We start from the raw sequence: 27,749 nt of genomic DNA on the forward strand, positions 1-27,749 counted from the left end.
ATGGTGTCACTTGTGGGGGGTTTCAATGTTTAAGCACATCAGGGGCTCTTCAAACGTGACATGGTGTCCCATCTCAATTCCAGTCAATTTTGCATTGAAAAGTCAAATGGCGCTCCTTCCCTTCCGAGTTCTGCCATGCGCCCAAACAGTGGTTTACTCCCACATATGGGGTATCGGCGTACTCCGAACAAATGGCACAACAACTTTTGGGGTCCAATTTCTTCTCTTACCCTTGGGAAATAAAAAATTTGGGGCGAAAAGATCATATTTGTGAAAAATATATGATTTTTATTTTGACGGCTCTGCATTATAAACTTCTGTAAAGCACTTGGTGGGTCAAAGTGCTCACCTCACATCTAGATAAGTTCCTTAGGGGGTCTACTTTCCAAAATGGTGTCACTTGTGGGGGGTTTCAATGTTTAGGCACATTAGGGACTCTCCAAACGCAACATGGCGTCCCATCTCAATTCCAGTCAATTTTGCATTGAAAAGTCAAATGGCGCTCGTTCCCTTCCGAGCTCTGCCATGCGCCCAAACAGTGGTTTACCCCCACATATGGGGTATCGGCGTACTCATAACAAATGGCACAACAACTTTTGGGGTCCATTTTCTCCTCTTACCCTTGGTAAAATAAAACAAATTGGAGCTGAAGTAAATTTTTTGTGAAAAAAAGTTAAATGTTCATTTTTTTTTTTAAACATTCCAAAAATTCATGTAAAACACCTGAAGGGTTAATAAACTTCTTGAATGTGGTTCTGAGCACCTTGAGGAGTGCTGTTTTTAGAATGGTGCCACACTTGGTTATTTTCTATCATATAGACTCCTCAAAATGACTTCAAATGTGATGTGGTCCCTAAAAAATATTGGTGTTGTAAAAATGAGAAATTGCTGGTCAACTTTTAACCCTTATAACTCCCTAACAAAAAAAAATTTGGTTCCAAAATTGTGCGGATGTAAAGTAGACATGTGGGAAATGTTACTTATTAATTATTTTGTGTGACATATCTCTGTGATTTAAGGGCATAAAAATTCAAATTTGGAAAATTGCAACATTTTCAAAATTTTCGCCAAATTTCCGTTTTTTTCACAAATAAATGCAAGTTATATCGAAGAAATTTTACCAGTATCATGAAGTAAAATATGTCACGAGAAAACAAAGTCAGAATCACTGGGATTCGTTGAAGCGTTTCAGAGATATAACCTCATAAAGGGACAGTGGTCAGAATTGTAAAAATTGGCCCGGTCATTGGCGTGCAAACCACCCTTGGGGCTTAAGGGGTTAAATGCACAGTGAGGCCAAGTGTGAATTTCTGTACAATAACAACAGAGTTTCCTTTTATCATGACTTTTCAATTTCTTTAAAACTAACTAACTTCAAGGAGGATTATGATAAACTACACACAAAATATTACACCTGTCCCATGATATATCGCTAAGCTGTGCATGGCTGATGGCTGTAAAATACATTTATTTACGCCTGCAGAAGATGTTGGCATGGCTCGAGCCTTGGTTTCATGGATTCACTCCATGTCATAAATTTCAAGTTGTTTTCAATCCTAAAGAATTCAGATTACTGCACAATCTCTCCTGATATGGGGAGCACTAATACTTTCTCTTCTCTTTTCTTTGACTATCTAATATTTCTTCTTGAAACTCATCTGACAGAAAATTATGATAATTTAGATTGCCAAGAACCACCAAGCTCCATACTGTAACTGCTCCAGAGAGGTTTCACCTCTGATCACTCATTGTTTACTAATGAAGTTTGTTGAGTTTGATAATTTCAGTAGATGTGTTATTGTCTATAGTTACAGTTTTTGACTACAGTAGTTAGTTCCAAAAATACTCTGATAACCAGTTCCTGCAGCCAGTTTTATATTCCTAATCAGGGTCCATTTTTCAAATCTGACGTGTGTCACTTCATGTGGTGATAATTTTAGAATTCTTCAGAAAATATAATCCCAAATTTTTTCACTTTCACAAAGGGTAATAGCAAACAGATAGACCTCACACATTATTTTACAACTTCTCTTGTATCCGACAATTCCCTATATATGGTTGTACATTACTGTCTGGGCACATTTCAGGGTTGAGAAGGGAAAGAACACCATTTAGCTATTTGAATCCAGATCTTACTGGAATAGCTTGCAGACACAAAGTACTAGGAGCAGTGTTTGTGGCCACCTATCAGCTCAAAAGATGGCCATCACAAACAGGCTTGGCGCAATCTACTCCATCTTCCTGATCCCAGGGATTGTCTTGCCCATTACCCTTTAACACCTCTACATGGATCTGGACTTACATAGAGACCCACCTGGCTTGGCCCACAGTGTTGCCTGCTGTTCGGTGGTGTGACATGGGAAGAACAATAGTCAGGTAGCCGGGTCAAAATCAGTAAGGCAGAGAAAATACAAAATCAGAAGACATAAGAGTAGTCAGCAAACAGGCCGGGATCACAACAGGAAACAAATACACAAGCCGTGAGCTGAACATAGAGGACCGAACCAGAGAAAAACAAGGCTGTATCTGGCAGCTTCCTTCAATATGCTTTGAGCTTTCGTAGAATATGGTGCTATCCAATTGGCTATATAAGGGAGCAGATTACTTCAGCTGGACAACACATACTCCCATACTGCCAGACTAGAAGGTACTACTTGTCCCAGGCACCCTAATCTTTATGGCTTAATCAATCCTATGTCGTCCAGAGCTTCTGGTACCAATGTCTACTCCGTTTTTAGCCTGGCCAGCCATATGAATAAGGACAAGCCTGCTGACATTATAGGGGCAGATCCTAGAAGAGATGTGACCCACCATCTGCAGAAGCCCTAATTTGACAACATTTCTGAAAAATCAGAGCTGTAGGAATACCCATAAAATGACTCCATTTTGGAAATTATAACCCTCAGAGAACTAATCTATTGGAATCATGGCATTTTTTTATTCCATAGGCAATTTCTGGAAATTAGCACACAGTGGATGTAGGAGAAAACAAATGCCAAATATGCCATTTTATACAGTGCACTGATTGTGCGCCAGGAGACACACACACCGTAAATTAAGTGGGTTCTTCTCACTAGAGCAATGTCAAATACATGTGGTTTGGGCATACTGAAAGGCTCAGAGGTGAGGGGGAAATTTGACTTGATTGGTTAATGGAAGCCATGTTAATTTTCAAGAGTCTTTGAGCCACTAATAATGTGGAAACCTTCTGTTTTTCCACTGACAGATGATGGACCTGAGTGGGGACTTGTTTTTTGTTAGATGAATAGAAGTTTTTATTGGTATTAGGTTCGTCAACATAATGTTTCTGTGTGGCTTTTTGTTCCATATTTGGGAGGCAGAATGAACAAACAGTTGAACACCACACTCCACTGTTTCATCCTATGAGATTTTCTATTAGACTGTGAGCTGTCATTGTCTTGGTGAAGAATTCAATGTTTTTACATAACTTGTGCATTTTTACAGACAGTTGAAGTAGAAATGGTAAATGACATTCAAGATATTTTATTCAAAAATAATAACTGGTTTATATCTTGGCAGATGACTGTACCGGGAGATCAGAGGAACAGCTGACATCTTTAATTTTTAGATCGGATGATTTTGAGATCCCACTGGATACAATTGAAGTTAATGCCATTACTCCAGCTATACCATCATCCCTTCACAGCAAAGACCTATCATCTGATCCTTTGAAACAGGTCCTGTCTTCTGATTCATTGGTGACAACTAAGGAAAATCAGAATCACAAAATAAACGTTAAAAACGGAAATACTCCTAAATCAAAGAAGTCATTTTCATGTCCAGAATATGGAAACAGTTTTCCCATCGAAAAGTCTTTTCTTAAACATCCAAAAATTCACACAGTGGAGAAAAGATTTTCTTGTTCCAAGTGTGGAAAATGTTTTAAACATAAATCTTATCTTGTTAGACACCAAAGAAGACACACAGGGGAAAAGCCTTTTTCCTGTTTAGAATGTGGGAAATGTTTTAATGATAAATCAGATTTGGTTAAGCACCAGAGAACCCACACAGGGGAGAAGCCTTTTTCCTGTTCAGAATGTGGAAAATGTTTTAAACAGAAATCGGCTTTGGTTACGCACCACAGAACCCACACAGGGGTGAAACCTTTTTCATGTTTAGAATGTGGCAAATGTTTTAATGAGAAATCAGTTTTGGTTAAGCACCAGAGAACCCACACAGGGGAGAAGCCTTTTTCCTGTTCAGCATGTGGAAAATGTTTTATCCAGAAATGGAATCTTGTTAAACACCAAAAAACCCACACAGGGGAGGCTTTTTCCTGTTCAGAATGTGGGAAATGTTTTAATCAGAAATCGGCTTTGGTTACGCACCACCGAACCCACACAGGGGTGAAACCTTTTTCATGCTCAGAATGTGGCAAATGTTTTAATGAGAAATCAGTTTTGGTTAAGCACCAGAGAACCCACTCAGGGCAGAAGCCTTTTTCCTGTTCGGAATGTGGGAAATGTTTTAACCAGAAATACAATCTTGTTATACACCAAATAACCCATACAGGGGTGAAACCTTTTTCATGTTCAGAATGTGGCAAATGTTTTAATGAGAAATCAGCTTTGGTTAAGCACCAGAGAACCCACACAGGGGAGAAGCCTTTTTCCTGTTCAGAATGTGGGAAATGTTTTAACCAGAAATATAAGCTTGTTATACACCAGAGAACCCACACAGGAGTGAAACCTTTTTCATGTTCAGAATGTGGCAAATGTTTTAATGAGAAATCAGTTTTGGTTAAGCACCAAAGAACCCACACAGGGGAGAAGCCTTTTTCCTGTTCAGAATGTGGGAAATGTTTTAAACAGAAATCAGCATTGGTTGCACACCAGAGAACTCACACAGGGGTGAAACCTTTTTCTTGTGCAGAATGTGAGAAATGTTTTAAACAGAAATCGGCTTTGGTTACACACCAGAGAACTCACACAGGGGTGAAACCTTTTTCTTGTGCAGAATGTGAGAAATGTTTTAAACAGAAATCGGCTTTGGTTACGCACCAGAGAACCCACACAGGAGTGAAACCTTTTTCATGTTCAGAATGTGGCAAATGTTTTAATGAGAAATCAGTTTTGGTTACGCACCAGAGAACCCACACAGGGGAGAAGCCTTTTTCCTGTTCAGAATGTGGCAAATGTTTTAATCAGAAATCAGTTTTGGTTACGCACCAGAGAAGTCACACAGGAGAGAAGCCTTTTTCCTGTCCAGAATGTGGGAAATGTTTTAAAAAGAAATGGAATGTTGTTATACACCAAAGAACCCACACAGGGGAGAAGTCTTTTTCCATGTTCATAATGTAGGAAATATATTACACTAAATTCATCTCTTTAACATCAGAGAAGTCACAAAGGGAGAAGCATTTTTCATGTTAAGAATGTTGGAAATGTTTTAACCGAAAATTGTATTTCTTAAAGGGGTTGTCCATTACTAGGACAACACCTTGTCATTCCTCATGTTTGTCCTCTTTCAAATAAAAACACTCATTTTGCATGCCTGCGCTGTTCAAGGGTCTTAGCAGTCACTTTCCTGGGGCTCATGTGAGGTTGTTACATAACACAAGCCCAGCGTGCAATCAGCACTAGCTTCACTGTTCTTGCAGGCAACATGTATGTTTTTAACTTTTTACAAACAATGGATTAAATCAGACAAAATTAGAATTTTTATGGAAATCACCTGGTGCTCTTTTTTTCTTTTTTGCCTGCATTTATAAGTAGACTCCAGCGACATTGAACCTGGCACCCATGGTCCTGTGATACTCTGGTGAGCACTGTGAAAATCCTTTTTCCCCGTTTTCCACATGCTGATAGATTCACTGTTCCTGACTTCGGATATATTGAACACCAACAGGAAGCCAAGGCTGCGGCTGCGCTCTGGCTTACTCTTATTGTTTGACGTGTCCAAAAAGTGAAGACAGTGAACCAAGTTTAAGAATGCACTTGCTTTCAAAAAGCATTTGGAATTCTACTAGTCTTTTCCCTATGTTTTCTATGATCTTTAAATACATTTTCCCTGCATGTTTCAACCAAGGAAGAAAAAAAGAATATATATTTTAACTTTGAAAAAATAAAGAATTCATAACTTTAAACATGTCTTGGAATTGTAGAGTAGAAGCTGGATAAATCTTTTCCATTCCAGTGAGAAGGGGTTTTCCAAGTAGTGGATATCCCCTTTAAACATCAAAAATCTCACACAGAGAGAAACCATTATCATACCTACTGTAGAGTGTGAAAAATAAAGTACTAGAAAATCATATTTTGTTGACCATCAAAACTAACTCAGATGGGGCGTGGCTAAGACACTGAAGAAAGCAGATGTGCAGCACTGAGCTCTCCCCATCATTTTCACAAACATCGGGTTCCTGCCTAGTAAACGGCAGGTTGTTGTCTCAGTACGGCTGGAGAAGACATTAGGGAGCCGAGAGGAAGGATTTGAGTCAGCACTTGTCCCGGAAATCGGCACACGTGCAGAGCTGAGGCAGCGGCGCGCTGAATGCGCTCGGAGTCGACAGGCATCTGCTATGCACGGCCAGTGACTCACCTGCAGGTCGATTCCCGGGTGAGTTGAAGACATCGAGGGGGCTGATGAGAGCGCCTGTGGCCTGGGTGCTGAGACCTGGGTCCCCTGGAGACACGAGACCGCTGGTGGTGGGAACTGACCTGAGGTGCCGCGGCCATCTTGGGATTTCCCTGGTACGTGGAGAAGACATTGGAGTTGGGGGAGAGACACGACGAGGCAGGCAGGAGATCCTGAAACAGCTGGGGAAGATAGCTGGCTAGCTGCAGCAGAGGTACGGGGGTTTACAGACTAAGGCTGCCGTAACACTATCAGTGTTTGGTCAGTATTTTACATCAGTATTTGTAAGCAAAAACCAGGAGTGGGACAATTAGAGGAAAAGTATAATAGACACATATGCAACACTTCTGCATTTATCACCCACTCCTGGTTTTGGCTTACAAATACTGATGTAAAATACTGACCAAATACTGCTAGTGTGACGGCAGCCTAAGGCTACTTTCACACTTCCGTCGGTACGGGGCCGTCGCCATGCGTCGGCCCAATGTACCGACGGACATTGTGAAATAAATGAACAACGGGGGCAGCGGATGCAGTTTTTCAATGCATCCGCTGCCCCACTGTAATGTCCGGGGAGGAGGGGGCGGACACGATGCACAAAAAAGCGTTACATGGAACTTTTTTTTGTGCCGCCGGTCCGCCAAAACACGACGCATCCATCACACGACAGATGCGACGTAAGGCCATACATTCCAATGCATCGCTAAAGCAAGTCTATGGAGAAATAACACATCCTGCGGGCAACTTTGCAGGATGCGTTTTTTCACCAAAACGACGCATTGCGACGTACGTCACACGAAGCAAGGGTGAAAGTGGAGCGCTCCCACGTAAGGGCGATGGGGTACTCGGTACCGGGTCCTTCAGTTCCCGCTGGGGATGTCACGGTGGCCTGACCCGGCCTGTGGCCCTATGAGGGACGTCCAATTAAAGGGTAGAGTTTGTATGGATTGATAGTGTTCGTGATGCTACCTGTGGTAATTGGGCAGAGTGACCGACGCTGCTTAGGGGTCCGCTGGGGTGATGGAATGGCAGCTAGATGGTGTACCTTCCCACAGGTGAAGTGTATCCCCAGGGCTTCCCAGAAGTGTAGATGGTGATGGTGGTCAATGTAAGGCGCAGTGAATAACGAGGACACAAAGGGTGCAGTCTCTTTACCTTTACTGAAGACTAAAGCATCCACAGTCCAGAGTACGGATCACAGGGCAGGCAGAGTCCGGCCGGTCTGAAGGCACATCCAGAGTCCCCTTATCCAGGTGGAAATCAGTAGCCTTCCTACTAGCGCCTGTGTGTTGTAGTACCTCCCTGCTGAGCACCACGGGATAGTCCTCACAACCTTTGTAGATGTTCTTGATGTTATTTCTTCCTCTCTGTCCCCCAGATAGTATGGATAAGACAACCCGTATGAATGGGATAGCCTGGGGCTTATTTATAGGGACCCTAGAGACGCCCCAACCCCCACAATTTGCCACCGTGTCTTCTTAGGTATTAAGATAGAGCAGCCAACTTGGAATTAACCGTCCTGCCGGTCTCTGAAGTAAAGCGTAGAGTCAATTACTCCCTCGGTGTTCCGGACACCGGCTACGCGCCTCAGAAGGAGGCAGCCTCTACAGGACAGAACTCCTTCTGGTGTTGTCTCCTTGTGCTGTGACTTCGTTTCTAACTCTCCACAATACAATTTCTTTCTTGTCCTTTCTTAGGATGCTGCCGCACGTGGGGCAGGCGCAGCTCCGTGTCTTTCTATCTCGAGCTAGGCCTCTGCCAGGATCCCACCCCTGACAGGGACCCTCTGTCTGCAGCTCAGATGTTCCTCTTTTCCCCCTGTCTGCCTGACAGGTCTTGCCTGGGCAGAGCCCAGTCAGCTTCTCTCTGACTTGATGTTGCATGGGCAAAGCCCAGCCTGCTTCTGACTCACTTCCTATCCAACCCACCAGTTTTACCCTACTGTGAGGAGTGCCCTAATAGATAGGAGCAAGGCTCCCCCTGGTGGACTGGAGTGTGAAGTGTAGTGTGTGTCTTGTGATACCTGGTAAGGTGAACTCCTTTAGTGCCATCAGACGTAATAATAGTGGAAGAACGACATTACTGCAATGACCAGGACTCTGGGGCGCTGCAAAAGTAGCCTAAGGAAGGTAACCAACTTCCCCTCTTCCCCCCCTCCCCTCATTCTTTGGAGTGATTTCCTGGGGAAAGCTGGAGACACTTGGCCAGTGTGATAAAACTCTATGCACTTGCAGGCTGCAGGGCGCTGATGCCATCTAGTGCTCTTTTTGAGAATTGCACCTGTTGCACATAATTATGCAGCAAAATTGACTAGGGACATGACTTTGTAACCCTCTTACTATTAATATCCGAACCTCTAATGCTATCCTATCAATTCATACTAAATAACCAGTCATAAGACTTACTCTGATATTGCTTAGATAATTTGGGGAAAGCATTATGAGCCCTAATAAATCACAATCTGCAGCTGACAAGCTGAGGAGCTACACCAGGGGAAAGAATTTGATGACAATTCAGAAACCCTTAAACAAATTTTCTAAAGGAGAGACATCAATGTCACAAGTACCAGAGGATATGGTACTCTGAAACAGGTATCCCCACAACTGCTAACTGCCATTCAGAGCAGCACAGCTTCCCTGACTCCTCCGCAATGACATGTCAAATCTGGGAAAGAAAGTTCAACAGGTGGAGGACAGAATCTCGAGTCTGGATGACCAAACGGTGCTCTGGCCAGAACGTATCTGAGTGACAGAACATAAAATGGAAATGTGCTTAGAAAAAATGATGACTTTGTGGAAAAATGGATCCGTGATCTATTTCTGGGAGCCACCTTCTCTGCTGTATATGGGGTGGAGAGGACACACCGGGTGGTTTCCGGATTTTTCAGCTGATTTGCAGAAACGGAGAGCTTCATTTATATCAACTAAGAGATGCCTGAAAAGTTCCAATGTGATTTATTCACTGGCATACCCAGCCAGACTAATGGTGGTAGATGGTGAGAGGGTAATTTTCTTTCTGAATCCAGCGGAAGCAGAGGAGTGAATTTCCAGGAGAGAAAGGAGCCAGAGATAGTAATGAAAATCCATATTAATCTGAAGAGTTTATTGTATTAACACTATTAACAAATCAGTTCCCATGCTTCGCACTGACGAGGGCCAACAGCCCGAAACACCGTGTCTGCGAATTGAGATACTGACTTGGCTTTTATCCTAAGTCATATTGCACGACTCGTTAGAGGGTTGATTGTGACTTGTAGGATCGCTACTTCCAACAGGTGGCACTATAGAGTTAAGTCCTCTTTTTCTCAGAAGAAGCAATTTGCATATTTTATTTCCCAGAGGAGCATTGTACGGCAAATAAGCCTCCTTACCTTGACAAGCCAGAGATGGTATGTCAGTCTCCATAAGGAGAAACGATACCCCTTAGACCCCAGTCCAGAGCCTCTCACCTAGCCAAATCAGTTCCCATGCTTCGCACTGACGAGGGCCAACAGCCCGAAACACCGTGTCTGCGAATTGAGATACTGATTTGGCTTTTATCCCAAGTCATATTGCACGACTCGTTAAAGGGTTGATTGTGACTTGTAGGATCGCTACTTCCAACAGGTAGCGCTATAGAGTTAAGTCCTCTTTTTTTCAGAAGAGGCAATTTGCATATTTTATTTCCCAGAGGAGCATTGTATGGCAAATAAGCCCCCTTACCTTGACAAGCCAGAGATGGTATGTCACTCTCCATAAGGAGAAACAATACCCCTTAGACCCCAGTCCAGAGCCTCTCACCTAGCCAAATCATTCCCATTGAGATACTGATTCAGCTTTTATCCTAAGTCATAGGATATCCTATGACTTAGGATATATATCATATCCTTAAGTCCTCTTTTTCTCAGAAGAGGCAATTTGCATTTTGTATTAACACTGAATTTTATGTTTCAGATGGAGACTTTTAACCTGATCCCAGCAAGTTCCTGTTTAAAAATTATTTGATGATAGTTATATTTACATCTGTGTGCGGTTATTAGAGTGACCAATTGAAATATCTCTCTGACTATTGGAACAGAGTCTATTCTTACATCGACTTGTTGAAATGTTAATAAATTGGTAAACTAAAAGATGTTTTACCTCCCCTGAATATATTAGCCAGCAGTGTATAGTGAAGGGGTGGGATTCATGTTCTGATTTGATACCTCCCCATGTTAATACTTTTAGGAAAGGCGGATGGAGATTATTAAGAATCCGAAATGGGATGGTGGCAAGATACCCATTTCTCCCGGTGCCAGCGTCTTGATCCATGGCCCAAAAACTCGGTTGCCCTCTAGGTTCACCAAAAACTGGGGGGTCGGACCAACAATTCTGTAGAAGCCTAAAAAAAGATTTTTAAGAGGTATGAATATAATTGTTATTAGTGGTTCAGATAGATAGAAAATAATATAAGCATTTTCTTATGCCTATACTTAAGTTTTGGAAAGTTTATAGGCATTCCCAGTTGTATTTCTATGGCCAATATTGGTCACTGGTTGACTGTAAGCATTGTACCTATACTTCATCGTCCAAGGGCGGTCTGCAAATAAAAATGTAAACACTTTGGAAGGGAATAGTATCCTATATCAAAATTCAATATGGAGTCTTTATGGCATCACTTACATTTTTTTTCATGGAACATTAGGTGGCTGGGAAATGCCAGAAAATGGAATATGGTATTCCCCAGGTACGTAAATCGCAGGTACAGATAATATGGCTTCAGAAAACCAACTTAACACCAGACTCTATATCCAAAATGAATAAACCTTGGATACAATGGCAAAAACACGCCACACACACTTCCTATTCTAGAGAGGTAGTCACTATTGTGCATAAGTCACTGATATGGTTAGTTCAATTTGTAAAAAAAGACCTGGAGGGTAGATTTATTTTTATATACTGTAAGGAGCAAATAGCAGTGTAATCAATGGGAGGTATGTGTCACAGGGATGGCTGCTCCCTGTGATCTAACCCGGAGCATTTTTCTTTAGTGCACGTGAGCACTAAGATGTACTTTAGTGCACCTGGGTCCGGGTGGTGGGTAGCTGTGAGAGATAGGCGGGTCTGGCTACCCACATACCTCATCTGTGGGTTTGGTTACAGCCTACATAATGAAGGCTGTTGTTTGCACATGGTCTGTGTCTTGGGAGATAGAAGGCCTCCTGTGTGTGTGGCTCCAGACCGAGCCTGCCTGCTGGACATTACACCAGCCTGTGTGCCCACAGGCCTAAGGGATCAGAGAGCCCGGCTAAGGACATTTTGTGTTGTTTTGCCTGCTCTGAAGGCCGTTTACCTTTTGTTGTGCTTAGGGGTTCATGGAGCAAATAAACACGCATGGATTTTCTTTTAAAGAAACGTACCTCCTGTCTTCCTCCTGCTGCATCTGAGCAGCTACAATCCCTGCAATTGCTGCTACACTGCGGGCATCGGTCCAGGAGGTATCTAGGAGGATTTCAACAGGTGATTGCTGTGGATCGGTGGGTCCACGAACTCCAGGCGGCTTGTTGTGGATCGGCGGGTCCATGAACTCCAGGCGGCTTGTTGTGGATCGTCGGGTCCATGAACTCTGGGCGGCTTGTTGTGGATTTGCGGGTCCGTGAAATCTGCAGAGCAGAACCTGGCAGAGAGGTGCAGAGCCTTGTGGAACCATGCAGAGGTGCAGAGCCTTGCAGAGAGGTGCAGAGCTTTACAGAGCAGTGCAGAGCCTCGCTTTGTGGAGCCATGCAGAGCCTTGCGGAGCGGTGCAGAGCCTTGCAGAGAAGTGCAGAGCCGCACTGTGTGGAACTGTTGGGGCAGGTAGACTGCCGTGCATAGGGGTGGGGGGCCTGAGAGGGCCATGGAGATTCCACGGCGTACACCCCAAGGAAGGATGGTTGCCCGAATGGTGGTGGAGTCCCAAAGGGGTGGTAACCCAAACAGGGTGGAATCCCAAAGTGGGTGGATTCCCAAAAGGGGGTGGTGACACAAAAGGGTGTGGTGGAGTACCAAAAGGGGGTGGTGACCCAAAAAGACAGCGGTGTATGCGCCAAGGGACTGTTGGTGGGATCAGTGTTTGAACATGGATTATGTACTGACTTTCCATCTTACAAGATGTTGCAGAGCTGTACTGTGGAAGTGAATGTAGAATGCGTGACTGGAGTTCTGGACCCAGGGAGCCTGCTGACCCTGGTGAGCACCACACTCCCTATCTATCTTGTTCCTGGAAGGAAGATGGATATCTACTGCATCCACGGGGTCCCTATGGATTATTCAGTGTCCAGGGTAATCATTGAGACACTCACGATTCTTAACAGCCATGACGTCCCTGTAGTCCTGGGCTTGCCGTACCCTATTGTAATTGGTCAGGACTTTGAATTGTTTTGGGGAAGAAAGGGCAGCGTCTGATTGCTTAGAGGGGAGCCGGAATGACTTTAACCCCTTCACCCCCAATGGTGGTTTGCACGTTATGGACCGGGCCAATTTTTACAATTCTGACCACTGTCCATTTATGAGGTTATAACTCTGGAACGCTTCAACGGATCCTGGTGATTCTGACACTGTTTTCTCGTGACATATTTTCCTTCATGATAGTGGTAAAATTTCTTTGATATTACCTGCGTTTATTTGTGAAAAAAAGGGAAATTTGGCAAAAATTTAGAAAATTTCACAATTTTCCAACTTTGAATTTTTATGCAATTAAATCACAGTGATATGTCACACAAAATACTTAATAAGTAACATTTCCCACATGTCTACTTTACATCAGCACAATTTTGGAACAAAAATTTTTTTTTGTTAGGGAGTTATAAGGGTTAAAATTTGACCAGCAATTTCTCATTTTCACAACACCATTTTTTTTTAGGGACCACATCTCATTTGAAGTCATTTTGAGGGATCTATATGATAGAAAATACCCAAGTGTGACACCATACTAAAAACTGCACCCCTCAAGGTGCTCAAAACCACATTCAAGAAGTTTATTAACCCTTTAGGTGTTTCACATGAATTTTTGAAATGTTTAAATAAAAATGAGCAGTTAACTTTTTTTTCACACAAAATTTACTTCAGCTCCAATTTGTTTTATTTTACCAAGGGTAACAGGAGAAAATGGACCCCAAAAGATGTTGTACAATTTGTCCTTAGTATGACGATACCCCATATGTGGGGGTAAACCATTGTTTGGGCGCATGACAGAGCTCGGAAGCGAAGGAGCGCCATTTTACTTTTCAATGCAAAATTGACTGGAATTGAGATGGGACGCCATGTTGCGTTTGGAGAGCCCCTGATATGCCTAAACATTGAAACCCCCCACAAGTGACACCATTTTGGTAAGTAGACCCCCTAAGGAGCTTATCTAGAGGTGTGGTGAGCACTTTGACTCACCAAGTCCTTCACAGAAGTTTATAATGCAGAACCGTAAAAATAAAAAATCATATTTTTTCACAAAAATGATTTTTTTGCCCACAATTTTTTATTTTCCCAAAGGTAAGAGAAGAAATTGGACCCCAAGAGTTGTTGTACAATTTGTCCTGAGTACGCTGATACCCCATATGTGGGGGTAAACCACTGTTTGGGCGCATAGGAGAGCTCGGAAGGGAAGGAGCGCCGTTTGACTTTTCAATGCAAAATTGACAGGAATTGAGGTGGGACGCCATGTTGCGTTTGGAGAGCCACTAATGTGCCTAAACATTGAAACCCCCACAAGTGACACCATTTTGGAAAGTAGACCCACTAAGGAACTTATCTAGAGGTGTGGTGAGCACTTTGACCCACCAAGTGCTTCACAGAAGTTTATAATGCAGAGCCGTAAAAATAAAACAAACATTTTTTTCCCACAAAAATTATTTTTTAGCCCCCAGTTTTGTATTTTCCCGAGGGTAACAGGAGAAATTGGACCCCAAAAGTTGTTTTCCAATTTGTCCTGAGTACGCTGATACCCCATATGTGGGGGGGAACCACTGTTTGGGCGCATGGGAGGGCTCGGAAGGGATGGAGCGCCATTTTGAATGCAGACTTAGATGGAATGGTCTGCAGGCGTCACATTGCGTTTGCAGAGCCCTATTGTACCTAAACAGTAAAAAAAAACATAAGTGACACCATTTTGGAAAGTAGACCCCCTAAGGAACTCATCTAGATGTGTTGTGAGAGTTTTGAACCCTCAAGTGTTTCACTACAGTTTATAACGCATAGCCGTGAAAATAAAAAATAAAAAATTCCCCCCAAAATTATTTTTTAGCCCCCAGTTTTGTCTTTTCCCAAGGGTAACAGGAGAAATTGGACCCCAAACGTTGTTCTCCAATGTGTTCCGAGTACGCTGATACCCCATATGTTGGGGTAAATGTTATGGACTGGTGATTTAGGAGCGACATGCGACGAGCTCTGAGCAGGTGTTAACTATACTGACCGCAGTTCCTGATCTTAACACAACACTAGAAGTAGCTGTGGGATGTTCCTGTCACTCCCTAGACACCTCGTCACAGCCTGAGAACTTACTACCCCTAAAGATGGAAACAGAAAGCTATCTTGCCTCAGAGAAAATCCTGAAAGGATAGACAGCCCCCCACAAATAATGACTGTGAGTGGAGAGGAAAATGACATGCGTAGAATGAAACAAGATGTAGCAAAGGAGGCCACTTCTAGCTAGATAGATAGTACAGGACAGAACACTGTGCGGTCAGTAATAAAAACTAGAAAAAGTCCACCGCAGAGAATGCAAAAATCTCCACACCTGACTAAAGGTGTGGAGGGCAAAATCTGCTGCCCAGAGATTCCTGCTTAGCTGAATAGATCCATACTGATAAGCTGGACTAAGAGAAAAACATAGAATGTGCTGAACAATCAAGTCCACAACAAGTGGACTGCAAAAGGACAAGCAAGGACTTATCTTTGCTGAACTGGTCAGAGTGTCAGGGAAATCCAAAAGAGCTGTGACTCCAAGCAGGAACAATTGACAACTGGCATTGACTGAGGGATAAGGCCAGACTAAAATAGCCGAGCCAGAAAGACGATCAGTGGAAGCAGCTGCTGATGCTAAATCCAAGAAGCAGCCATACCACTCAAAACCACCGGAGGGAGCTTAAGAGCAGAACTCACAAAAGTGCCACTTACAACCACCGGAGGGAGCCCAAGAGCGGAATTCACAACAGTACCCCCCCTTGAGGAGGGGTCACCGAACCCTCACCAGAGCCCCCAGGCCGATCAGGACGAGCCAAGTGAAAAGCACGAACCAAATCGGCGGCATGGACATCGGAGGCAACAACCCAATAATTATCCTCCTGGCCATAATCCTTCCACTTGACAAGATACTGAAGCCTCCGCCTCAAAAAACGAGAATCCAAAATTTTCTCAACCACATATTCCAATTCCCCCTCAACCAACACCGGGGCAGGAGGATCAACAGAGGGAACAACGGGTACCACATATCTCCGCAACAAAGATCTATGGAAAACATTGTGGATGGCAAAAGAGGCTGGAAGGGCCAAACGAAAAGACACTGGATTAATAATCTCAGAAATCTTATAAGGACCAATAAATCGAGGCTTGAACTTAGGGGAAGAAACCTTCATAGGAACATGACAAGAAGATAACCAGACTAAATCCCTCACCCGAAGCTGAGGACCAACACACCGACGGCGGTTAGCAAAACGTTGAGCCTTTTCCTGAGACAACGTCAAATTGTCTACCACATGAGTCCAAATCTGCTGTAACCTGTCCATCACAGAATCCACACCAGGACAATCAGAAGGCTCAACCTGCCCTGAAGAAAAACGAGGATGGAAACCAAAATTACAAAAGAAAGGCGAAACCAAAGTAGCCGAACTGGCCCGATTATTAAGGGCAAACTCGGCCAACGGCAAGAAAGCCACCCAATCATCCTGATCAGCAGACACAAAGCATCTCAAATAGGTTTCCAAGGTTTGATTAGTTTGCTCAGTTTGGCCATTTGTCTGAGGATGGAACGCCGAAGAAAAAGACAAATTAATGCCCATCCTAGCACAAAAGGCCCGCCAAAACCTAGAAACAAACTGGGAACCTCTGTCAGACACAATATTCTCCGGAATGCCATGCAAACGAACCACATGCTGAAAAAACAATGGAACCAAATCAGAGGAGGAAGGCAATTTAGGCAAAGGTACCAAATGGACCATTTTAGAGAACTGGTCACAAACCACCCAGATAACAGACATCTTCTGGGACACAGGAAGATCCGAAATAAAATCCATGGAAATATGCGTCCAGGGCCTCTCAGGAACAGGCAAAGGCGAAAGCAACCCACTAGCACGGGAACAGCAAGGCTTAGCCCGGGCACAAGTCCCACAGGACTGCACAAAAGAACGCACATCCCTCGACAAGGAAGGCCACCAAAAGGACCTAGCAACCAAATCTCTGGTACCAAAAATCCCAGGATGACCGGCCAACACCGAACAATGCACCTCAGAAATTACCTTACTAGTCCATCTATCAGGAACAAACTGCTTCCCCATAGGACAGCGGTCAGGTTTATCAGCCTGAAATTCCTGAAGCACCCGCCGTAAATCAGGAGAGATGGCAGAAAGAATCACCCCTTCCCTAAGAATGCCAACCGGCTCAAGGACTCCAGGAGAATCAGGTAAAAAACTCCTAGAGAGGGCATCCACTTTAACATTCTTAGATCCCGGAAGATATGAGACCACAAAATCAAAACGGGAGAAAAACAGGGACCATCGAGCCTGTCTAGGGTTCAGCCGCTTGGCCGACTCGAGGTAAATCAGATTCTTATGATCGGTCAAGACCACAACGCGGTGCTTGGCTCCCTCAAGCCAATGTCGCCACTCCTCAAATGCCCACTTCATAGCCAACAATTCCCGATTGCCGACATCATAATTGCGTTCCACAGGCGAAAACTTTCGGGAAAAGAAGGCACACGGTTTCATCAAGGAACCATCAGAATTCCTCTGTGACAAAAAGTCCCCTGCCCCAATCTCAGAAGCGTCAACCTCAACCTGAAAAGGAAGAGAAACATCTGGCTGATGCAACACAGGGGCAGAAGTAAATCGGCGTTTAAGCTCCTGAAAGGCCTCAACAGCCACAGAGGACCAATTCGTCACATCAGCGCCTTTCTTCGTCAAATCGGTCAGGGGTTTAACCACACTGAAAAAGTTGGCAATGAAACGGCGATAAAAATTAGCAAAGCCCAAAAATTTCTGAAGGCTCTTCACAGATGTGGGTTGAATCCAGTCATGAATGGCTTGGACCTTAACAGGATCCATTTCTATAGACGAAGGAGAAAAAATAAACCCCAAAAAAGAGACCTTCTGAACTCCAAATAGGCACTTAGACCCCTTCACAAATAAGGCATTATCACGAAGGATCTGGAATACCATCCCGACCTGCTTCACATGAGACTCCCAATCATCGGAAAAAATCAAAATATCATCCAAATACACAATCAAGAATTTATCAAGATAATTGCGGAAAATATCATGCATGAAGGACTGAAATACAGAAGGAGCATTAGAAAGCCCGAAAGGCATCACAAGGTATTCAAAATGGCCTTCGGGCGTATTAAATGCAGTTTTCCATCCGTCACTCTGTTTAATATGAACAAGATTATATGCCCCTCGAAGGTCAATCTTGGTAAACCAACTAGCCCCCTTAATCCAAGCAAACAAATCAGAAAGCAAAGGTAAAGGGTATTGGAATTTGACCGTGATCTTATTAAGAAGGCGATAATGTTGTGGATTCTGTTTGCGGGCTCCCTCTGGTGGTTGCTGCTGGTACTGGGTGACTTTGGTGGGTTGCGGCCTTTGGTTTCCATCTGTCCATCAGAGGCTGGGTGTTTCCTATTTTACCTGGCCTTTCTGTCATTTCCCTTGCCGGCTATCAATGTGTTCAGATGTGCTCTGTTTGGTTCCTGCCTACCTGCTCCCAGATCTTTCAGGATAAGCTAAGTGCTGATTTTCAGTTGTTTGGTTTTTTGTCCAGCTTGCTTAGAATGTCTCTTTGTTAGCTGGTTGCTCTAGTGGACTGAGGTTCTCCCCATGTGCCATGAGTTGGCACATGGGTTCTTGTAATCTCAGGATGGTTTTTTTGATTAGGGTTTTTTGCTGACCGCTCAGTCCCCTTTTGTGTCATTCTGCTTTCTAGTTTTCAGCGGGCCTCTATTTGCTAAAGCTATATACATCATCTCTATGTGTGTGCCTTCCTCTCATTTCACCGTCAATACATGTGGGGGGCAACTATACCTTTGGGGTTAATTCCTCTGGAGGCAAGTGAGGTCTTTGTTTTCTCTGCAGTACTAGTTAGCTCTTAGGCTGGTGCGTGGCGTCTAGAACCAACGTAGGCACGCTCCCTGGCTATCTCTAGTTGCGTTTGTCAGGCGTAGGGCAGCGGTCAGCCCAGGTTCCATCACCCTAGAGCTCGTCCGATTTTTATTATACTTTGCTTATCCTGTGCTATCCCTAGCCATTGGGGATTCATGACAGTATAGCCGGCCCACAAAGTGTTAATTGTTTGGGCTGAAGCAGGAGAAAAAGAAGTGTTCAAGGGAAATTTTTTTTTTTTTTTTCCCTTCAGAGTTTTGCTGCCTAGCCCTTAATTGCTGTCTAGCTGCTTCTTACCTCCTCTTAACCCTTGAATGGCTCTGATCTTGGCTGTTTATCATGGATGTACAGAGTTTGGCTTCCAGCCTGAGTAATCTCGCGGCAAAGGTTCAAAACATACAGGATTTCGTTGTTCACACTCCCATGTCTGAACCTAGAATTCCTATTCCAGAGTTTTTTTCTGGAGATAGATCTACCTTCCTGAATTTCAGGAACAATTGTAAATTGTTTCTCTCTTTGAAATTTCGCTCCTCTGGAGACCCTGCTCAACAGGTCAAGATTGTTATATCGTTCCTACGGGGCGACCCTCAGAATTGGGCATTTGCATTGGCACCAGGGGATCCTGCATTGCTCAGTGTGGATGCGTTTTTTCTGGCATTGGGATTGCTCTATGAGGAACCTAACCTAGAGATTCAGGCTGAAAAGGCTTTATTAGCCCTCTCTCAGGGGCATGATGAAGCGGAAATATATTGTCAGAAATTTCGGAAGTGGTCGGTGCTTACTCAGTGGAATGAGTGCGCCCTGGCTGCAAACTTCAGAAATGGTCTTTCTGAGGCCATTAAGGATATTATGGTGGGGTTCCCTGCGCCTACAGGTCTGAATGAGTCTATGGCTATGGCCATTCAGATTGATCGGCGTTTACGGGAGCGCAAACCCGTGCACCAGTTGGCGGTGTCTACTGAACAGGCACCTGAGACTATGCAATGTGATAGAATTCAGTCCAGAAGTGAACGGCAAAATTATAGGCGGAAAAATGGTTTGTGTTTTTATTGTGGTGATTCAGCTCATGTTATATCAGCATGCTCTAAACGCACAAAAAGGGTTGATAAATCTTTTGCCATTGATACTCTGCAGTCTAAGTTCATTTTGTCTGTGACTCTGATTTTTTCACTGTCTTCCATTTCCGTCGATGCCTATGTGGATTCAGGCGCTGCCCTGAGTCTTATGGATTGGTCATTTGCTAAACGCTGCGGTTTTAGTCTAGAGCCTCTGGAAGTTCCTATTCCTCTGAAGGGAATTGATTCTACACCATTGGCTATGAATAAACCGCAGTATTGGACACAAGTGACCATGCGCATGACTCCCGTTCATCAGGAGGTGATTCGCTTCCTTGTACTGTATAATTTACATGATGTACTAGTGCTTGGTCTGCCATGGTTACAAACTCATAATCCTGTCCTGGACTGGAAAACTATGTCTGTGCTAAGCTGGGGATGTCAGGGGGTTCATGATGATGCACCTCCGATTTCTATCGCTTCATCTATTCCTTCGGAGATCCCTGCGTTTTTGTCGGATTATAGGGATGTTTTTGAGGAGCCTAAGCTCAATTCGCTCCCTCCTCATAGAGAGTGTGACTGTGCTATAGAATTGATTCCTGGCAGTAAGTTCCCTAAGGGTCGTTTATTTAATCTGTCACTGCCAGAGCATACTGCTATGCGGAATTACATTAAGGAGTCCTTGGAAAAGGGACATATTCGTCCATCTTCGTCCCCTCTGGGAGCAGGTTTTTTTTTCGTGGCAAAAAAAGATGGTTCCCTGAGGCCTTGTATAGATTATCGCCTTCTGAATAAGATTACAGTTAAATACCAGTATCCATTGCCATTATTTACTGATTTGTTTGCTCGCATTAAGGGGGCTAGGTGGTTCACTAAAATAGATCTTCGTGGTGCGTATAATCTGGTGCGGATAAAACAGGGTGATGAGTGGAAAACCGCATTTAATACGCCTGAGGGCCATTTTGAGTATTTGGTAATGCCTTTTGGACTCTCCAATGCTCCGTCAGTCTTTCAGTCCTTTATGCACAATATCTTCCGTGAATATCTGGATAAGTTTATGATTGTGTATTTGGATGATATTTTGGTGTTTTCTGATGACTGGGAGTCTCATGTTCTACAGGTCAGGAAGGTGTTTCAGGTTTTGCGGGCCAATTCTCTGTTTGTGAAGGGCTCAAAGTGTCTCTTCGGAGTCCAGAAGATTTCTTTTTTGGGGTACATTTTTTCTCCTTCTACTATTGAGATGGATCCCGTTAAGGTTCAGGCTATTTGTGACTGGACACAACCTACATCTGTTAAGAGCCTTCAGAAGTTCTTGGGGTTTGCTAATTTTTATCGTCGGTTCATTGCTAATTTTTCCAGTATTGTTAAACCTTTGACTGATTTGACTAAAAAGGGTGCTGATGTTGCTGATTGGTCTCCTGCAGCCGTGGAGGCCTTTCGGGAACTTAAGCGCCGGTTTTCTTCTGCTCCTGTGTTGTGTCAACCAGATGTTTCACTTCCTTTTCAGGTGGAGGTTGATGCTTCCGAGATTGGAGCGGGGGCGGTTTTGTCACAGAGAAGTTCTAATGGCTCGGTGATGAAGCCATGTGCTTTCTTCTCTAGAAAATTCTCGCCCGCCGAGCGCAATTATGATGTGGGTAATCGGGAGCTTTTGGCCATGAAGTGGGAATTTGAGGAGTGGCGTCATTGGCTTGAGGGTGCTAAACATCGCGTGGTGGTCTTGACTGATCACAAGAATCTCATTTACCTTGAGTCGGCCAGGCGTTTGAATCCTAGACAGGCTCGTTGGTCGTTATTTTTTTCTCGTTTCAATTTCGTGGTTTCATACCTGCCAGGTTCAAAGAATGTGAAGGCAGATGCTCTTTCCAGGAGTTTTGTGCCTGACTCTCCTGGAGACACTGGGCCTGCTGGTATCCTTAGGGATGGGGTAATATTGTCCGCCGTATCCCCAGACTTGCGACGCGCATTGCAGGAGTTTCAGGTGGATAAACCGGATCGATGTCCACCAGAAAGACTGTTTGTTCCGGATGATTGGACCAGTAGAGTCATCTCCGAGGTCCATTCTTCTGTGTTGGCTGGTCATCCTGGAATATTTGGTACAAGAGACTTGGTGGCCAGGTCTTTTTGGTGGCCTTCTTTGTCTAGGGATGTGCGTACCTTTGTGCAGTCTTGTGAAGTGTGTGCTCGAGCTAAGCCTTGCTGTTCACGGGCTAGTGGGTTGTTATAATAATAATAATAATAATCTTTATTTATATAGCGCCAACATATTCCGCAGCGCTTTACAGTTTAACAGTTTCAAACACAACAGTCATTGGTAACAATGTTAACAATACAGCAATAAAGCAAAATAAGACGACCCTGCTCGTAAGAGCTTACAATCTACAATGAGGTGGGGAGATACAAAGTACAGGTGTGTATTTACAATGATGTATTTACAATGATGGTCCAGCCATCTTCAGGGGGTGGGGGGTAGATGAGATAGTGAATGGGCTACACACACACACAAACATAAAATGACTGATTAGGGAACGTGATAGGCCGCTCTGTTATTATCCTTGCCCATCCCGAAGAGGCCTTGGACGCACATTTCCATGGATTTTATTTCTGATCTCCCGGTTTCACAGAAAATGTCCGTTATCTGGGTTGTGTGTGACCGCTTTTCTAAGATGGTTCATTTGGTGCCCTTGCCTAAGTTGCCCTCCTCCTCTGAGTTGGTTCCTTTGTTTTTTCAGAACGTGGTTCGTTTGCATGGGATTCCGGAGAATATCGTTTCTGACAGGGGATCCCAGTTTGTGTCTAGATTTTGGCGGACGTTTTGTGCCAAGATGGGCATTGATTTGTCTTTCTCGTCTGCATTCCATCCTCAGACGAATGGCCAGACGGAGCGAACTAATCAGACCTTGGAAACTTATTTGAGGTGTTTTGTTTCTGCTGATCAGGATGACTGGGTTGCTTTTTTGCCACTGGCCGAATTTGCTCTTAATAATCGGGCTAGTTCGGCCACGTTGGTCTCTCCTTTTTTTTGTAATTCGGGGTTTCATCCTCGTTTTTCCTCTGGTCAGGTGGAGTCTTCAGATTGTCCTGGAGTGGACGTGGTGGTGGACAGGCTACATCACATTTGGAATCAGGTGGTGGACAATTTGAAGTTATCTCAGGAGAAGACTCAGCAGTTTGCTAATCGCCGTCGCCGCGTGGGTCCCCGACTTCTTGTTGGGGACTTGGTGTGGTTGTCTTCTCGTTTTGTCCCTATGAAGGTCTCTTCTCCTAAGTTCAAGCCTCGGTTCATCGGTCCTTATAGGATCTCGGAGATTCTTAACCCTGTATCTTTCCGTTTGGATCTCCCAGCATCGTTCGCTATTCATAATGTGTTCCATCGGTCGTTGTTGCGGAGGTATGAGGTGCCTGTTGTTCCTTCGGTCGAGCCTCCTGCTCCGGTGCTGGTGGAGGGAGAATTGGAGTATGTTGTTGAAAAGATCTTGGATTCTCGTGTTTCCAGACGCAAACTCCAGTATTTGGTTAAGTGGAAGGGTTATGGTCAGGAGGACAATTCCTGGGTGGTCGCCTCCGATGTTCATGCGACTGATTTGGTCCGTGCCTTCCATAGAGCTCACCCTGATCGCCCTGGGGGTTCTCGTGAGGGTTCGGTGACCCCTCCTCAAGGGGGGGGTACTGTTGTGGATTCTGTTTGCGGGCTCCCTCTGGTGGTTGCTGCTGGTACTGGGTGACTTTGGTGGGTTGCGGCCTTTGGTTTCCATCTGTCCATCAGAGGCTGGGTGTTTCCTATTTTACCTGGCCTTTCTGTCATTTCCCTTGCCGGCTATCAATGTGTTCAGATGTGCTCTGTTTGGTTCCTGCCTACCTGCTCCCAGATCTTTCAGGATAAGCTAAGTGCTGATTTTCAGTTGTTTGGTTTTTTGTCCAGCTTGCTTAGAATGTCTCTTTGTTAGCTGGTTGCTCTAGTGGACTGAGGTTCTCCCCATGTGCCATGAGTTGGCACATGGGTTCTTGTAATCTCAGGATGGTTTTTTTGATTAGGGTTTTTTGCTGACCGCTCAGTCCCCTTTTGTGTCATTCTGCTTTCTAGTTTTCAGCGGGCCTCTATTTGCTAAAGCTATATACATCATCTCTATGTGTGTGCCTTCCTCTCATTTCACCGTCAATACATGTGGGGGGCAACTATACCTTTGGGGTTAATTCCTCTGGAGGCAAGTGAGGTCTTTGTTTTCTCTGCAGTACTAGTTAGCTCTTAGGCTGGTGCGTGGCGTCTAGAACCAACGTAGGCACGCTCCCTGGCTATCTCTAGTTGCGTTTGTCAGGCGTAGGGCAGCGGTCAGCCCAGGTTCCATCACCCTAGAGCTCGTCCGATTTTTATTATACTTTGCTTATCCTGTGCTATCCCTAGCCATTGGGGATTCATGACACGATAATCAATACAGGGTCTCAAGGAGCCATCCTTCTTGGCAACAAAAAAGAACCCCACTCCCAATGGTGACGAAGACGGCCGAATATGCCCCTTCTCCAAAGACTCCTTAACATAACTCCACATGGCGGCATGCTCTGGCACAGACAGATTGAAAAGTCGGCCCTTAGGGAACTTACAGCCAGGAATCAAGTCAATAGCACAATCACAGTCAATATGTGGAGGAAGGGAACTGGACTTGGGCTCATCAAATACATCCTGGAAATCTGACAAAAATTCAGGAACATCGGAAGAGGTGGAAGAGGAAATTGACATCAAAGGAACGTCACTATGTACCCCTTGACAACCCCAACTAGTCACAGACATAGATTTCCAATCCAGCACTGGATTGTGTACTTGTAACCAAGGAAAACCCAGTACAACAACATCATGTAAATTATGCAACACCAGAAAACAGCAATCTTCCTGATGTGCTGGAGCCATGCACATAGTCAGCTGAGTCCAATACTGAGGTTTATTCTTGGCCAACGGTGTAGCATCTATACCCCTCAAAGGAATAGGGCTCTGCAAAGGCTGCAAAGAAAAACCACAGCGCCTGGCGAATTCTAAGTCCGTTAAGTTCAGGGCAGCGCCTGAATCCACAAATGCCATGACAGAAAAGGACGATAATGAGCAAATCAGGGTCACAGATAGGAGAAATTTAGGCTGTACAGTAATGATGGTAACAGACCTAGCGACCCTCTTAGTACGCTTAGGGCAATCAGAAATAGCATGAGCAGAATCACCACAGTAAAAACACAGCCTATTCTGACGTCTGAATCCCTGCCGTTCTGCTCTAGTCAAAATCCTATCACATTGCATAGGCTCAGGACTCTGCTCAGAGGACACTGCCATATGGTGCACAACTTTGTGCTCGCGCAGGCGCCGATCAATCTGAATGGCTAGAGACATAGATTCGCTCAAACCAACAGGCGTGGGGAACCCCACCATAACATCTTTAAGGGCTTCAGAAAGACCCTTTCTGAAAATTGCTGCCAGAGCATCCTCATTCCATTTAGTGAGCACAGACCATTTTCTAAATTTCTGGCAGTATAATTCTGCCACTTCCTGACCCTGACACAGGGCCAACAAGGTTTTATCTGCATGATCCACAGAGTTAGGTTCGTCATACAATAATCCGAGCAATTGAAAAAATGCATCTACATTAAGCAATGCCGGATCCCCTGACTCAAGGGAGAATGCCCAGTCCTGAGGGTCACCACGCAGCAGAGAAATGACTATTTTAACTTGCTGAATGGGATCACCAGAGGAACGGGGTTTCAGAGCAAAAAACTATTTGCAGTTATTTTTAAAGTTCAAAAACTTGGATCTATCCCCATAAAACAAATCTGGAGTAGGAATTCTAGGCTCTAAAGCTGGAGTCTGAACAACAAAATCTTGGATACTCTGTACTCTTGCAGCAAGCTGATCCACATGAGAAAACAAACCCTGAACATCCATGCCCGCGGCAAAATCCTAAACCACCCAGAGATTAAGAGGAAGAAAAAAGACAAAACAGACTAAAGAAAAAAAAATGGCTCAGAACTTTTTTTCCCTTCTTTTGAGATGCATTTAACTCATCTTTGGCCAGTTGTACTGTTATGGACTGGTGATTTAGGAGCGACATGCGATGAGCTCTGAGCAGGTGGTAAGTATACTGACCGCAGTTCCTGATCTTAACACAACACTAGAAGTAGCCGTGGGATGTTCCTGTCACTCCCTAGACACCTCGTCACAGCCTAAGAGCTAACTACCCCTAAAGGTAGAAACAGGAAAGCTATCTTGCCTCAGAGAAAATCCCCAAAGGATAGACAGCCCCCCTCAAATAATGACTGTGAGTGGAGAGGAAAATGACATACGTAGAATGAAACAAGATGTAGCAAAGGAGGCCACTTCTAGCTAGATAGATAGTACAGGACAGAACACTGTGCGGTCAGTAATAAAAACTAGAAAAAGTCCACCGCAGAGAATGCAAAAATCTCCACACCTGACTAAAGGTGTGGAGGGCAAAATATGCTGCCCAGAGCTTCCAGCTTAGCTGAATAGATCCATACTGATAAGCTGGACTAAGAGAAAAACATAGAATGTGCTGAATAATCAAGTCCACAACAAGTGGACTGCAAAAGGACAAGCAAGGACTTATCTTTGCTGAACTGGTCAGAGTGTCAGGGAAAACCAAAAGAGCTGTGACTCCAAGCAGGAACAATTGACAACTGGCATTGACTGAGGGATAAGGCCAGACTAAAATAGCTGAGCCAGAAAGACGATCAGTGGAAGCAGCTGCTGATGCTAAATCCAAGAAGCAGCCATACCACTCAAAACCACCGGAGGGAGCTTAAGAGCAGAACTCACAAAAGTGCCACTTACAACCACCAAAGGGAGCCCAAGAGCGGAATTCACAACAGGTAAACCCCTGTTTGGGTGCACGGGAGAGCTCGGAAGGGAAGGAGCACTGTTTTATCTTTTCAACGCAGAATTGGCTGAAATTGAGATCGGATGCCATGTCGCATTTGGAGAGCCCCTGATGTGCCTAAACAGTGGAAAGCCCCCAATTATAACTGAAACCCTAATTCAAACACACCCCTAACCCCAATCCCAATGGTAACCCTAACCACACCTCTAACCCAGACACACCCCTAACCCTAATCCCAACCCTATTCCCAACCGTAGATGTAATCCAAACCCTAACCCTAACTTTAGCCCCAACCCTAACTGTTGCCTTAACCCTAACCCTAGCCCTAACCCTAGCCCCAACCCTAACCCTAGCCCCAACCCTAACCCTAGCCCCAACCCTAACCCTAACCCTAGCCCTAACCCTAGCCCCAACCGTAACCCTAACCCTAGCCCTAACCCTAACCGTAGCCCTAGCCCTAACCCTAGCCCTAACCCTAATGGTAAAATGGAAATAAATACATTTTTAAATTTTTTTATTTTTCCCTAACTAAGTGGGTGATGAAGGGGGGTTTGATTTACTTTTATAGCGGGTTTTTTAGCTGATTTTTATGATTGGCAGCCGTCACACTGAAAGGAGCTTTTTATTGCAAAAAATAGTTTTTGCGTTACCACATTTTGAGAGCTATAATTTTTCCATATTTGAGTCCACAGAGTCATGTGAGGTCTTGTTTTTTGCGGAACGAGTTGACGTTTTTATTGGTAACATGCTCGGGCACGGGAGATTTTTTGATCGCTTTTTATTCCGATTTTTGTGAGGCAGAATGACCAAAAACCAGCTATTCATGAATTTCTTTTGGGGGAGGCGTTTATACCGTTCCGCGTTTGGTAAAATTGATAAAGCAGTTTTATTCTTCGGGTCAGTACGATTACAGCGATACCTCATTTCTAT

The 27,749-nt window shown here is 44.3% G+C and overlaps 1 protein-coding gene across 2 annotated transcripts in view; it reads left to right on the forward strand.

Annotated features, from left to right (window-relative positions):
* LOC143767734 (uncharacterized) overlaps positions 1-27,749 on the forward strand; it is a 464,270-nt gene that overhangs the window by 34,572 nt on the left and 401,949 nt on the right. The window contains exon 7 of one of the 2 annotated variants that reach the window (XM_077256231.1): positions 3,541-6,175. In XM_077256231.1, coding sequence (XP_077112346.1) covers positions 3,541-5,321 — 1,781 coding nt within the window. In that variant the 3' untranslated portion in view covers positions 5,322-6,175. Of the gene's footprint in view, positions 1-3,540 lie in introns of those variants that run through there. The other variant, XM_077256232.1, reaches the window with a different exon arrangement.

The sequence above is a fragment of the Ranitomeya variabilis genome, chromosome 4 (genome assembly GCF_051348905.1).
Source record: "Ranitomeya variabilis isolate aRanVar5 chromosome 4, aRanVar5.hap1, whole genome shotgun sequence".
In the NCBI taxonomy this organism is placed as follows: Eukaryota; Metazoa; Chordata; class Amphibia; order Anura; family Dendrobatidae; genus Ranitomeya; species Ranitomeya variabilis.